The following is a 15,458-nucleotide window of genomic DNA, read 5'->3' as shown; positions in this document are numbered from 1 at the left end:
TCACTTTCTAAGTAAGGGTCTCGCTGTGACTCTCGCTAGGCTGTGAAATAACATGCAACACACCATTAAGAGCAACAAGCTTTGATGTCTTTCTAATGCTATCCACTCTACAAATACTATCCAAATGTACAAATGTAGATGATCCTCCCACCACCACTCCGAGTCTTCATATCATTTTCAAACTCAATGCCACACAGCTGGACTCTTAAAAAGAAGCATAAAATTTCACTCCACTGATCGCCATCCTTCTCAGGCTGCAGCCCTAGGTCAAGTCAAGTCACGCTTTCCCTGTTATACACCAAGAATAACTCACTCCCTGACTATAAACCCATCATAAATCTACTGTCAAGTCATAATTTATACGGAAGCCCCTCGATCTGAAGCAGACCCACATTTCTCCAGTTTCACCAGGTCTTAGATTGGCAGAAGCCAGTTGCTCCAGACAGGAAAGCAGCTGGGATCAGTCACAGTGGAATCCCTTTGGCCTTTTCGGCTTTGCGCTTCACTGGACAACAAGGTGATTGCCGTGAAAAATGTGTGTAAAATTACTGAAGCATTTTCATTCGAGGTAGCAATGAAGACGTAATAAAATGGAAAATAAACTTGACATAGGTAAACAGGAAAGAGGTATAAATACTCTTTAAAAAAAAAAAATCATCTCTGGAAAAGAGACATAGCTGCAGAATACGTCTGGGTTGTTTCACAAGACAACCTCCGCATTTAAGCGTGTGATTCATAGTTTCCATTCTCAAAAATCCTAAAGTGAACTTGGTCAGTGGAAGCTGTTGTGCAGTACATAACGCTTTTTTTTTTTCTTTTTTTTGGAAGGAAAAATTACTTCTGGCTGTCATTAAAAAAAAAACAAAAAAACAAAAGGAAACAAAAAAAAAAAAAAGCGCCAAAACCTGTAAGTTCATTGTAAGGTCAAATACATTATTAGTCAGCTGTCTGGGGCTCTTAATTTGTGAAGAAGGAATATAATACTAATAATATGAAAAATATAAAAGAAAAGTAAAATATGACGAATAAAGGGATTGGATTGCATGAGATTTGCTATAACAGCAACTCTGTTGCCAGGTTGTCACCAGGCAGGTACACAACATTGTGTGTTGTCAGGAACTGAAGAAGAGATGACTCGAAGAAGCCTCACCCTACGTGCTGTCTAATTGCCTGATGAATGAGCATGTTGTCCTGATTTTCTGGCGCTAGTCTTTGTGGATCTCATTTGCACAAGTGAGTCATATACAGAGAAACTGCCTGGTTAACAGTTGAGCACAAAGTCTAAAAATAAATGTGCAACTATTTGTCCACGTGCATGCATGTATTCATTCACTTCTTTGCTTAACAAAGACAGGATTATACTGTAGCAAGAGTTCTCCAGACAAGCTCCTATATACCACTTATTGTTTTGTGCTTCCCCTGATATAATTCAAGTTGAAGGCCAGAACAAAGGTAAAGGATGCTGTGGTTGCATGTGTGCATATGTGTGCATCTGTGTGCATGCATTTCGCGTGGGTGGAGTTCGCTTGAAAGAAGAGGTGTTGTCGGGAACAGAAGCATTTTGCAGATGTTGCAGGGAAGATGGAGAGAATGGAAAGTCCTGTGGTTATCACCCGTGCGGCATTGCCCCATCCCAATTCCATCAAACTTTTCGCTTTGGTAACTGTGATGCAGCGTGAATTGAAAAAGTTTTGCAGAACAAACTGATTTAGAGCTACCAAAGGTGAGAAAAAAAAAAAAAAAGATCAAGAGGGAGGCAGAGGGGGAGAGAAGTTTGAAAAACATGTTTACTAGTGGAGGCTGGGGTTGACGTCGTAGTCTAAGGTTTCCCTCTTGGAGTGTCTCCCAGAGCGGAGGCGGGTGAGATTCCCTCTTGGTTCCCCTAGACGTAACATGAGGAACGCTCATCTCTGTCTCTCCCCTTTTCTCTGACCTTCTCTCAGCCTGTGCTCACTCTAATTGCCCTTCCATACTCTGAACAACTACACAGCATTAGATTTACCTCATTCTTTCACGCACTTCAATCATCTGCCACGTACGCAGGATTGCATGCTGTGCCCCCTGGCAGTTCTGTGGACATATCACCCTGCTACTATTCCCCAAGTCATGCACTTCATCTCCATCACAGTGAGGTTACATTTCTCCATATGCAACTCTTATTTCTCCCAGTCCAAATACAAAAACCCTTATCTGATCTCTCCACCGTCTGTTTTTCTCTTCCCCTGTGTTTTAATATGGCCATTTTGGAAAGATATATCTACTGATGTTCACTCACTGAATAATAAAGCTGACCACCCGCCCCCACTACCACATCTCACCAATAATAAGCCAGCCGTGACTGGAATGCTTTACTCTTTCACGCTCTGCATGATGTAAAAAACATAATGCTTTGGGGGAAAAAAAACAAGGGTTTTACATCTTCCAGAGCTGCTGGACCTGTGCTATCGGTTATGTGGAAACTGTCTCTGATTATCTTATCTGATGGCTTCCTGTCTCTGATGCAGTGTTTCAGCTGCAACTTTAGTTCTCTATTTAATCTGTAACCTCTTGCTGACACCTGCTAACATATAGTAGCAGTGCCACACTACCCATCCTTTCAATTGCATCACACTGGTGTGCCACTGACACAAAAGCTGTTCTGTGTCACGTTTATTTCTGACAGCAGTAATGACTCATGGGTACTGAAAGAAAAAAAAAAAAAAAAAGAAGAGAAATTGCAGCGTGGTCGGTGCTGATTGCCCTAACAGAGCCCAGAGCGTCTGTTCACAAAGGTGTGGCGTGAAATCGCAGCGAAAACGCAAAGAATGTGAAATGAGCTTCTGCAGGCTCCCAACAGCTGCACCAGCACACAGGCCTTTTATTGCAAGGCAGCGAGGGGAAACCTCCTCACCACAAGATGAGAAGATGAGAAGAAAGACGGAAAATGCCCTACACTGTAGAGTTTTGAATATAAACCAGGGAGGGGAACAGGAAAAAAGTGAGAAAAATAGAAAAAAAAATCTAATCAAGAATTTAATGAGGAGACAGAAATAGTGCAGAATTTCATGGAGAATTGTATTTATATTGCATCAATTCACAACAACAGGCACCTCAGGGCCTTTGTATTGTAAGGAAAAGACCCTACAATATTAGAGAGAAACCCAAACAATCACACAGCCTCTTTATGAGCGAGCACTTGGTGACAGTGGGAAGGAAAAGCTCCCTTTTTAACAGGAAGAAACCTCTGGCAGAACCAGGCTCAGGGAGGGGCAGTCATCTGCCGTGACCAGTTGGGGATGAGGTGAAAGAGAAGAGGGCACAGAGAGAGAGGACAAAAGACACACAATGGGTGAGAGCAATAGTTTAGTAATTACTAATGATTAAATGTGTATAAACACACCGAGAGTGAAAAGAGATGAGTGAAGAAGAAATAAGGGAACCCCGCCAGCAGCCTAGATCTATTGCAGCATAACTAAGGGATGGTTAAGGGTCACCTGATCCAGCTCTAACTATAAGCTTTTATCAAAAAGGAAAGTTTTAAGCCTAACCCTAAAAATAGAGAGGGTGTCTGTCTCCTGAATCCAAACTGGGAGCTGGTTCCACAGAAGAGGAGCCTGAAAGCTGAAGGCTCCACCTCCTATTCTACTCTTAAGTATCCTAGGAACCACAAGTAAGCCAGCAGTCTGAGAGCAAAGTACTATGAAGTCTTAAAGATATGACAGGGTCTGATTATTCCAGATTTTGTATGTGAGGAGAAATTAAATTCTGGAGCCAATGAAGAGAAGCCAATATGGGAGAAATATGATCTCTCTTTCTAGTTCCTGTCAGTACTCTAGCTGCAGCATTTTGGATCAGCTGAAGGCTTTTTACTGAGCTTTTATAGTGACCTGATAATAATGAATTACAATAGTCCAGCCTAGAAGCAATAAATGCATGAACTAGTTTTTCAGCATCAGTCTGAGACAAGATGTTTCTAATTTTGGAGACGTCAAGGAGGAGGGTTAGACGACAGACAGCCTGAAAAAAAAGAAACACAACGACTTTAAAGAATAGGGACGAGGGAGAACACAGGCAGGTATATAATAGGAAAGAAAAGTGACAAAAAGCTTTGAATGAGGTGACTTCAGCAGTGTGTGCAAATGGAAGTGACAAATAAAATGGAGCCAAAACAGCACATACAACCAGGAACTTGAGACAACAGATCTTTTTTTTTTATTGAGTTTAAGTCGAAACATGATTAATCATTTAATTGATGGGTGTTTCTGAGCAACACTGAAACAAAGGATAAAATCTTATCCCAAACTTTGCTGACATGTTCAATCTCCAGTTTGTAGCCACACTCCAGTTAATGTCCAATCCATCTATATGCTGATGCAGTTCATAAAGCCCCCCACTAAATAATGCTTTTTTTGTTGCAATAGATGGGCATCATCTGTGGGAGACGGAAGCCAAAGTTGACAAGGACTCCATCAAATCAGTAAGTGCGCCTCACTGAGACGATTTATTTGAAATGCTCGTGCTGTCTTCAGTCCCACCTTCCCATGAGACTTTCTCCTTTCCTCTCTCTGTCTCTTCCTCATCTGTCCCCTGCAATGATGTAACCTTTGCTAAGGCATTACAAATTGCAACATAGACAATGATGTTTAGCCGATGCAATCCTGAACGGAATTTTCACAAAATCTCCTTACCCTCTTGGAAGTAATTAGACACAGGCTGTCATGTTGTTTTTGCATCTAATCCATGAAGATACACATGTATGGATTACAACATGGAAGCATGCACACACACACACACACACACACACACACACACACACACACACACACACACACACACACACTCTCACACCACAGCCTTCCCAGCATAGCCAGACGTTTACTTCACAGTGAAGTGTGCTGAATTGGGCTTGAACACCTCATCTATGCTGGGATCACGCAGCCAACAGTGGATCACACCCCTGCACCCAACCTGCTGCCTTTCATGAGGGCTGTAATGAGAAAACAAACCAGTGTACTTATTTAACTGACGCTCGGTCAAATGGATTGTTCATATAAAAGTGAGCAAAAAGGAATCGTCAACAGAGGGAACGAAGCAAATGTTGTTGTGCTTGTCACAGAAAGCTGCTTGGGCTCTGGAGTTAATTAAGATTTCATCAAGGTTTGCTAGCCCTGCTTTTACTGTGGAGAGTCAAGAACAGGACCTGGCTGCTTCTGCAGGATGACAGTATGTTTTCATCAGCAGTGTTCCATCCATATTAGCCCCCTTTTTTGTAAACTGAGGTGATTTACACTTGCACAGAGTTAGCTATTCCCAGCTAAAGTCTGCAAGTCGGGATGTTTGCCGTTTACTTGCTGCTGTTATTTTACTTGGGTAAATGACTTGGTTGCATCAGCAGGACAATATGGACTGTGATGTCTAATTGCTTTGATGCGTGATGGCTAGAGTCCCAGATGCTGGAAAATTAGCAGCCAACATTGATAAAACACAAATACTACAGTGTGTTTTTAAATCTAATAAACAATTACTGAGAAAGCAAGAGAGAACGTTCCCTCTTCTTATGCCAGTTGCGACCAGACTGCTTTAAAGTGCTCCAGTCTGCCTGCTTGACTGTGTTTTTATTGCCATCCAGAGTGTGCTAACTTTCACTGGCTGGGATGGCGAGGGAAAGCTGTGTGCACACACTTAACACCTTCAATCTGCCACCTGCATGTTTTTCTTTGTCATTATCTGGAGGGTAGACTGGGGCTGAGCTCACCTCCAACCTCCCCACCCTGTCCCTCCCGCCTTCCTTCATGCACGATGATGACCAACAAAAACCTGCCTCCTGTCAAAATGCCTCACTCTGCGCCTGAGGAGAGTGACAGCTATCCCAGGATCTAGACAGAAACTTGAAAGATTTTTCCAATATTCCCCATTCATGTTCACATCCATCCAGACTTGCTGTAGTCTAATGGTGCAGGGAAGGCGGGCAAGCATGCCAGGGAAGGCAATGCTGTACAAACAAATAAGCTGGCTCCCTCCCTTCTCTCGGGCTGCACAGGGACAAAGCTAAAGCTCCTCGGTCAAGCCCAGGCAGCGGACCAACCTCATGAGCTCTTATGCTGCATCTGCATAGTCCACACAAGTTCATTTAGACCAACTCCCAGTCCAGCCTCTTGGAAACAGTATCCTGAATACTGTCCAACTGCAAAATAAACATAGCTGTTGATTAACCTCTTAATTCCCACGGGTGCATAGTCATTATAAACCCATACTGTGCAGCCAATCTTTCAAGCTCGCAGAACTTCCTTTGAAAATCTCATGGCGATCCCAAGCTTTCCAAAGGTACAAAAACATTTCAGCCTGAATTTGAAACAAAATGAAAAATTAAATCTTAAATAGTTTTTTGAAATGAAAAAGCTAAGAGAAGTAAAAGGAGCAAATTGATTGTTTAAAGGTGGTGAGTAAACACAGAATATGTCTCAGACATGATTTTTCTCCATTTCTGTCAGCAGAAGTCTAAATATAGAGTACAGGTGAAATATACCGTCATATCTTATTTCTGTTTCAGAATGCTCTTGTTGTGGAGATCCCACCGTACAGGAACCAGAGAATATCCAGCCCGGTGCACGTTAACTTCTACGTCTGCAACGGCAAGAGGAAGAGGAGCCAGTGCCAGCGCTTCACCTACCTTCCTCCAAATGGTAATCATCATCCCCAACCTTTTTATTACCAGTGACACTGCAGCACTCCTATTGCTTTACACAGGCCACACGCTTTGCATTCTTTATTGCAAGCATTTTTTCATGCTTTGACATCTGTCCACCGCAGTTTACCTCAACCGTCAACATGCCATGTGAAATTTGTAGCCATTTTTTCCTACTGAATGTTTTTGACGGTATAAGTGGCAGCACTTGGCTGAAGCCTCTGAGTGAGAGCAGAAGGTGTGAAGTGTGTTTATTCTGCAGTGACAGCACGTTCCCCAGCCATGAGGTGCACCTACTGAGTGACAGAGCCTCCGAGCACTGTTGATGTAGAGAAGTCAATCTCCCGACGACCTGACTTTCACACCCAGCCTCACACATTCTCTTCCAGCGCACCTATGAATTGACAAAAAACAAATGCACGCACACACACACACACACACACACACAGCCACGCACCAGCCAGTGCTTTGGCTTATCATTCGTGTAGCAACCTGAAATCCCAGGAATACCTCTCTCTGTGTGTTTATCACCAGCCCCTGGCGTCAGTGTTTATAGATGGCTTTCACACTGGAATTTAAAGAATGTATTGTTAAGAGTTAAGAGTTCAGCTTCGGAATTACATTGTGAGCTTTTTGCTCTTAGTAGGCACAGGTGAAATATCAGCTTTGGTATCACTTTCAAGCATCCCATGGGGATACTATTATTTTTTCGTGTGTGTTTGCTCTTTCGGCCGCAGCTTTCCAAATATGGTGCCTTTGCTATTGGCCTTTTTAAACAATAGTTGCTGAAGGCGGATTTAGTGAAGCTGCAGTACCCGCACCCTTGTTTGCTCTAGCTGGTTTTGGAATTCTAACCAGCAACTGTGCATTTATAAGACATGCATTCCCCTTGTGATAACCAGTGAAATCCATTAGATCAAAACAATGGTATCTTGTTTTCATTGATCACAGCCTAATGGGTCTAATGCTTCTGGGATAGAAGGCAAGCATGTGTTTTAAGACTAGAGCTGTTAATAAGATGTGACATTTAGATTATCAGCAGATGCATTTATGGCCTCAGGAGATAAGTGATCAGGATTTTGGATGAGGCGCCGAGAACAAATAGCACACAGCCCTATTTGGAGATGCCTGATTATATGATGAACAAGTGCATTGTGGGTAACTGGACAAGTGTGGAACGGACAAACTGTGGCCATATATAGCTTATCCATTTCATATAGAAAGAGACAGAGAGAAAAGGAGATGTAAAGGCTTTTCAGCATCCACAGTGCATCTCAAAGTCATTTCCCTGAGCATAAGCACAGCTCTAATTAAAAGATGACTTGTTGTGTTCTTTCTTTTGCTGCCAAGTAAACCGCAAGTACAGTTTGGACCACACAAGCGGGGCCAATGTCTTCTCAAAGAAGCTTAATTAACTTACAAGTGTTACAGCCAAAGCGACCACGAATCACAAGCTTTTTTGTTCTATTTGGAGACATAGCACCCTTTTGAATACACACATAAAAAAACAAAACAAACATACAACATTGAATATTCCTAAAAACAAATAATATTTTAAAAAGAGACTCTAGTATTAAACCTGTGCTAGATTGCAGTTGAGGTAGAACGCAGGCACGGTTGTGTTACAGGTTAATTTATCATTATAGAGTTTGAGCTCCATAGTTGTGATTGAACTGGCAAAAGATGCCACGATGTTAAAAGAATACTATATAAAAGTTATAAATATCATAAACACACTCTACAAAGTGACAATGACTGCAATAGTTTCACAGTTTCAATACTGCAGCAGAGAATGAGGAAACCCTAGTGAAGCTGTTTGCTTTTGAGGGTTTCAGTGCATGTGTCAACAGTAAGTGAAACAACCAACACTGCGGCCATGTACTCAGGGTGGGCTGGGGAGGAGGACACCCACACACGCACAGATAGACACACATTGCTGTCAACACTTTTTTTTTTTTTTTTTTTTTTGCTCGCTTGTATGAAAAGACTCTTCCGGCCTTATGTCCCACTTCAAGCACAGTTGTGGTCTCTGACGTTGTTTAGAAAGAACATTTCTTTCACACTCTGCTGTCTGTTCGTCTATAAAAAGGCGAAACCAAACCTTAAAATAGCCCGACTTGTTTAAAACAGCGGAAGGATGAAGCAAACACTCTCGGGGACACAGATGCTAGTGAAAACCACCTTTATTTTCCATTCAGGTCATGTGACCCTCTTGTTATTCTTTGACATTAATGCGAATGTGGTTGGCACTACTGTGGCTAAATACTGATACCTGCATTTGAAGAACAAAACACATCCGAAAAAAAGAAACAATACTGTTTGATGTATGCTGCCTTGCAAGTACACCTGACATATTATTTCAGCAGACATCATGTTTCAGACATGTAAGCAGATTTGTATGTTCTTTGTCTCTAGTGTGAATATAACATATTATTAGGCCTGTCAGATGCAGTCTGCAGTGGATAGAAGAAGGGTGTTGCAGAATTTTGAGGCATTGCCATGTTAGTACATAGTCAAAAACTTTGTGTGCTCTGTGTCAGTAAGGAAGAGGTGAATTGTGTGCATAAAGGCCTTAGACTAAAATTTTAAAATGCCTAGCTTTTACAAAAATTGTTTTGGTCTGTATGGCTGATTCCTCCATCGCTGACTATTTGAATTTTTCACATTATATGCGTTAAGGCTCCAAGTTGTGCGTTATAAGCGGCATAGCCATAGAGGGTAACATTAGCTCAGCCATTAGTTGTTTGCTAGGCTAAACTGGACCTCTCTATCATGTTTGTGGTGTTGGTGCTTCTTGGAAGGTTTTAAAGGTCATTATCTAACAAATTATATGGCTTTCTGTGCACAGAATTGCATCAGCAACAAATATAAGTCTGCGTTTTATTTGTATGCTTGTAGTTAGCAGGTATCTCTGGCGACACCTCGCTAACCAAGCTCCATAGTATTAGCTGATTACTTGGTATCCAAAACTCCCGTCCACATATGATCACTTTTCTCTCAAAAAAAAAGGGGAAAAAGAAAAGAAAATGATGATGGTTGAAATTCTACAGTAAAGGCTTCCATAAAAAGAGTCCACAAGGGTGAGGTGGTGGCTACAGCCATCTTTTATATACAGTTTATGTTATGACCAGTACAGTCATTGCCTGTGCTTCACTGAAAAAAGAACTTGACCAAGTGTGAATGTGGTTGTGTGTTTGGTGGTGGTCGGACAGGCTGTAGGCGCAAATTGGCAGCCACGCCTCTGTCAGACTGCCCCAGGGCAGCTGTGGCTACGTTAGTAGCTTACCACCACCAGGTATGACTGAGGTGTGAATGAATAGTGCGTGAAATTGTAAAGCGTCTTTGAGTGTCTAGAAAAGCGCTATATAAGACTAATGCGTTATTATTATTATTTTGCCATAAAAGAAAAAATAAAGGTTAGTTTATAGAATTAGAGGTCATAAAAAATTTTTTTTTTAAAAAAACAGTTAGCCGAGTTATGCAAAAACAAATTTTTGCTGTTCAGGAACCAACTATGAGGTAAAGGTGCATTTAGCCAACGAGTCAAGAAGCCTGCTATTGTTTAAATATACCATCAGTAGCATTTGTGGTTGAAGCCTAAGTGCTTGTCTGTGATGATGAGATGTACATGCAGAACAACTGTCGTTGTCTGATTCCCAGAATGAGCTTCCCTTTTCCGAGCTCCCGTCCAATAATTCTTGCGTGTGTAGAGACGTGACGTGTTACTCTTCAAATAAGAAACAGTTTTCACCAACCACATTAAACAACAAATGCCAAAAAATGCTGGCAGTGACCGAAGCTCGGGCGAAGAACTTCTCGGAACCCCTTTATTTTTACAGGCCGTTTGGAGATTCCTCTGTAATATCGAGTTCTATTCTTAACGCAAATGGCTGCCTGCTCCCCCCACGTTGCATCAGTCTGTGGTTAGAGCTGGAGAGGCGAGAGCCAGAAACATGTTCTGTGACACATACAGGAAAAGTTAATGAACCACATATTGTTCTTTTGTTGTAAATATTTGCACAGTCATGTTTTTCCAAAAAACTGGACAATGACTGAACTGTTTCTGTCATGTCTGCAGCTTTGGGTGTTTTTAGACTCACCTACTGTATACCAAGGCCCACAGTATGCTGGGTGTCCAGATTGCCTACACAGTGGGACACAGTGCACGAGGTACCTTTGAGTTAATGAACTACCACCTGCTCCATGTTAAATGTCACTGGAGATTCAAGCCGATAGTACGAGGTGAATTTCTCTTTTTTTTCCACAGTGGCGTAACAATATCATATCTCACCAGTGGAAATGAGCATTAGAACCTTTTGCATCCTAAAATACCAATTACCAGTCCCCCAGAGGGACAGATGGTCTTATTTAGAAAGTAATTTATAAAGCTACATATAAGCCCTGCTTGCCCTTTCTAATGTAATACACAGACACAAACACACATCACTGTCCTTATTTCCATCAGAGGAAACAAGTGCTCAGTAAAATACCTATATCATTCCTGATCAGTTTAATACAAGCAGACACAAGGGAAAACTGCCAGAAATGGAGAGAAAACCATGTGCAGAGCAGCAACAGTCTGTGGGCCGTAACCCACAGGTTGAGAGGAAATAGAAGCCAGCTGAAGTTGGGATGCGCCTGGTGAATCTGTTTTCTCAGTTCTCACAGATGGCTCGAGCTGGAGGAAAGACGTCTGTTTACAAATGTAGAGGGAGAATTTTGGAGAAAATGTAACTTTAGAGAAAGGCCTTTAGTCCAACGGGATTTCGCTGGGAAAGGTCTTGCTAAATGTCAAAAACAATGCTTAGAATTTCCTCTACTCTTAATAAATACCCTTTTCCACCATAAGCCAAACACTTTATGAAATACACCTGCCCTTTTTTTTTTTTTTTACAGAAAACAAACAGAAAACCCTGATGTTGTTGAAAAGTGTTGTGTTTTGGGCACAAACATTGACAGTACTTGGACTCAAAGATAAACTAATGGGATTTTAGGGATTAGCTGTCAAAGTCATTGCTACCACTCGCCCATCCCATTATGGTGAATGCGATATGTCAGGAACACCTGGAAGGAACGCCGTTACATCGGGCTCAAATGTGGATTCGAACTGATTAAAATTTGGATTTCAAAGATCAAGGTCACTGTGATCTTCCAAAACACATGTTGGGCTATAACGCAAGACTTTATACACTAATTATGACACAATGTCATAAAGATGTCTAATAGGATAAAATGACAAAGCTGTAAAAACACTTTTTTCTGGCAGTTAGTCAATGTCATAATCAGGGTTCTAAATTAACTTTTTTGATCACCAGCCAATGTGGCTGGTAACTCTCTAAAGTTACTGGCCAATCAGAATTTCCACTAGCCAAATTTTCCTTTTTTCTTTTCTCTGTCCTCATCATCACCTGCCTCATTCCTCTTCTCGCTCCTCTTCTCCCCCCCAGCTGCCCCAGTCTGTCCAAGTCCCAACCACCGCCACACTTAGGTTAAAAGTTTTTACTAAGCGAACGTTAACTCCCTCCTCTTTCAGTGTGCTCTCTGTTTAGTTACTTCTACCTTGAGTTGCTCTCTGTCTTGCTCTCTGAAGTCTGGTCAGTGATGTTAGCGTTCATTTCCATGGTTTCTCGTGCTATTTTCACTACAAACTGCACGCAGCCAGTGGGCGTATAATGTCATGACGTAGCGTTAAGGCATATAGTGTTCATGGGAAATGTAGGAAGTACTGCCAGGGGATAAATGACCGAGAACGGAGCCTTATGTATCATGCATGTAATGCCTCTTGCATCACTGGCAAAATTGGCTAGTAAGTTTTTATTAACACTCGCCAAAATGATTTTTTTACCCGCATTTGGCGGATTGGTGGGTGTTAATTTAGAACCCTGGTCATAATCCATGAATAGAAGGGAGGTTGTGATTACTGTCTCTTTCACATGTGGCCTTCACAACATGCAGTAAATGATTCTGGACATACATGAATGTAAATTGCAACTTGACTATTCCAGTTTGTAATTATTGTCCTCATTTAACTTCTGCAGGGAAACATTCAGAACAACATGTCAGTCTTCAGGATCTGTTAAGCTTGATGATAATTTAATTTTCTTTAAATATTAAACTGGACTTTTTTTTTGACTGATTTCTTGAGGCAGAAGGTTAAAATGTGTTTCAAATTACAGATAGCAATGCAGATCCTGACCCGAAGCTAAAATATGAAAACAATCGCATTTTATAGCATTTCCACAGGACAAATCTGATATCATACCCTTGGCTCTTTGGCGCACTTCTATCCATTCACACTAAAGAAAAGGCACAAGAGAGAATGACAATCTGGAGGGAAGTGACTGTGGATGTTGTGTGACCATGTGACTCACTTGTTATTCCCCAGGCCATGGAAAGGAGGCCTCTGCATAATGGGACTCGCCTTACCATGCTCCCCCAGACACCAAGCCTGGTCTCTGGGCTCTGAAAGCAGACAGGGCTGACGTAAATGTGTTCCCTGCCGCGTTAACACCGCTCAGCACCCCGGGGGCTACAGACCCGTTTAATGTTTTTTTTTTCAGATCAAACTCTCAGAAACTAAGAACTCATTATAAAAAGATGTCTTTCATATGACACAGTGATCCACAATTTGCTTTTTCTGTCACTGAAAGGTTCTATTGTGTACAAAAAAATCATACACACAGACATCTCATTCATATTGATAACTTTGAGAAAATTTCACCAGGAGCAAGTTAAGCCAAAAACTTTTAATGGTTGGCATCAAACAGTCACCACACCCATTAGCACATTTTAACAATTGCAAAAAAAATAAATAAACAGTATGTCCTTTGTGACTCAGAAGCCTTTGCTGTGCATTTGGGTATCTTAACATGGACCTATTACTTTTGTGTTGGCACAGTCTGTGCATATGTACTTATATAATAACTCTGCAGTGAGCTTGTTAATATGGATCGTTCTCCATCGTTCAGCCCAGTCCATAAACATACCACTGTTTATGAAGGCTCCAGATTGAGATTGAAATTTTCAATTAATAGAAAACCTTTCTTGACAGCGAAGAGAAAGTATGTGATACCTGTCAGTCAGGACTAATCAGGAAACAATGCAGACAGTCTGCACTGGATTAGAAGTTAGAAGAGAGGAGGCAGGATGATCAAATGGGGTCACTGCACTCTCCTGCATTAGCTGAGGTCTGAAGCTCCTGAAACCACAGGCACAGCTCTACAGCCTCTTAAGCAGCTCAGGCAGCCTAATCAAAATCAAATCATCTCCTTTTTTTTTTCACTCTCCCCCCCTATCTTTTTGGTCCTGAGAGAAACAATTACTTCTGGAGTATGGAGGAAACCTAGGGGTCTTGAGCTCCTCAAGCAGCAGCAGCAACAGCAGCAGCACTCCACTGCTTTAAAGTACTTTTATTGGATATCAGAGCTGGAGGAGAGTCCAAAGAAAATAGGTCCTATTCATTATTAGAGCCAGCTGTGGCTTTCCACACTGATGACTCATCCATTTTTCTTTCCTCCCTATTCTTTTGCTTTTTTTCACGATGTGGTAAAGATGGGTGGCAAAGAGGAGGCGTAAGGATTTCTCTGTTAGAGGACTCTGCCAAGTTGACACTGAGCCCATATCCACTGGTGGTTGTTTGTTTGGATTATGGAGGGTATCACAGGCACGGTTCTGCCTGCTTACCGCCTTACTCAGCCTCAGTCATAGGCTTATTGCGCCACGTGGATTCCCTGCACGTTTTATAACATCTCCTTTCTTTCTTTCTACTTTTCCCCCATCAGTGCCGATCATAAAGACAGAACCCCATGATGAATATGATTCTCTGGGTACTGTGGGGCTCTCCATGCATTCCACAACCTACTACAGCCAGCCCAGGCTCACTCCTATAATGCCTGTGGCCGATCCTGATGCCTGCCTGGTTGGGGGCTACCCTTCGTGCCCACCTCGCCACACTGCCATGCCATCGTCACCCCCCAGCTCAAGCCCCACCCTTCATGATCTGTCTCCTGTGGCATTCAGCAAGTGCCTTCCCAACAGCCCCACCCATGCAGCACCACTGGGACCCATGGCACCCCCCATTCAGGAGAACCCTGGTCGCCCTAACCTTGTCCATCCACCTTCACCAGATCACAACTCTTCTCTAGGGATGCTTCACTCCCAGGGTAGCCCCAACCACCTGAACAGCCCAGGACGCCATAGCTACCATCCTATCTATACCAACAGCAGTCCATCATCTTCCCCGGTATCCCACCCTTCCACTCCTGGTGGGCCTGTAGAGAGCCCATTCGTTCAGGCCTACAGCCCCGGTCAGACACAGGCAGCAGCCAGCTCAGTCCAAGCTGGAGGGAGCTCACCAAGTCTGCTACCTGAGGATGCCAGCCCCCCATCAATGGCCATCACCGTTAAGCAGGAGCCCCAGGAACTGGACCAGATGTACCTAGATGATGGTGAGTTACCACAAATGAAGTCTTTGCACATTATCTAGAAGTTTATATTTGATAGTAACTAAATAAAGAGAGGCATTTTTTTCTTTCTCGATGAAAGTTCCTCTTTATGAGATCATTGCCCGTGCCAAAATTGACTGTTTACGTAACACATTACATTTATTTAACACCTTTTCCTTATCTGCGAGCCCTCACACATGGCCGCGCCCTACTGCGCCTCGGAGTATTTCCTGATAAAATTCTGGCAGCACATTTACGTCAGATTTGTTTAATTTTAGGCCAAGCAGATTTATTTGCTTTTGGTCTATTGCGCTGGACAGCTTATGTTGTCCGAATGGCGGCTTAACTTT

At 42.4% G+C, this 15,458-nt stretch overlaps 1 protein-coding gene across 1 annotated transcript in view; it reads left to right on the top strand.

Annotated features, from left to right (window-relative positions):
• The window catches only part of LOC115794614 (nuclear factor of activated T-cells, cytoplasmic 1-like), a 59,679-nt gene that overhangs the window by 26,956 nt on the left and 17,265 nt on the right, over positions 1-15,458 (top strand). Inside the window, exons 7-9 of the mRNA XM_030750218.1 lie at positions 4,401-4,456; positions 6,530-6,662; positions 14,446-15,111. Coding sequence (XP_030606078.1) covers positions 4,401-4,456; positions 6,530-6,662; positions 14,446-15,111 — 855 coding nt within the window. The remainder of the gene's footprint in view (positions 1-4,400; positions 4,457-6,529; positions 6,663-14,445; positions 15,112-15,458) is intronic.

Source organism: Archocentrus centrarchus, chromosome 16, assembly GCF_007364275.1.
Source record: "Archocentrus centrarchus isolate MPI-CPG fArcCen1 chromosome 16, fArcCen1, whole genome shotgun sequence".
Lineage (NCBI taxonomy): Eukaryota > Metazoa > Chordata > Actinopteri > Cichliformes > Cichlidae > Archocentrus > Archocentrus centrarchus.
This window is presented reverse-complemented; position numbering and strand designations above follow the sequence as displayed.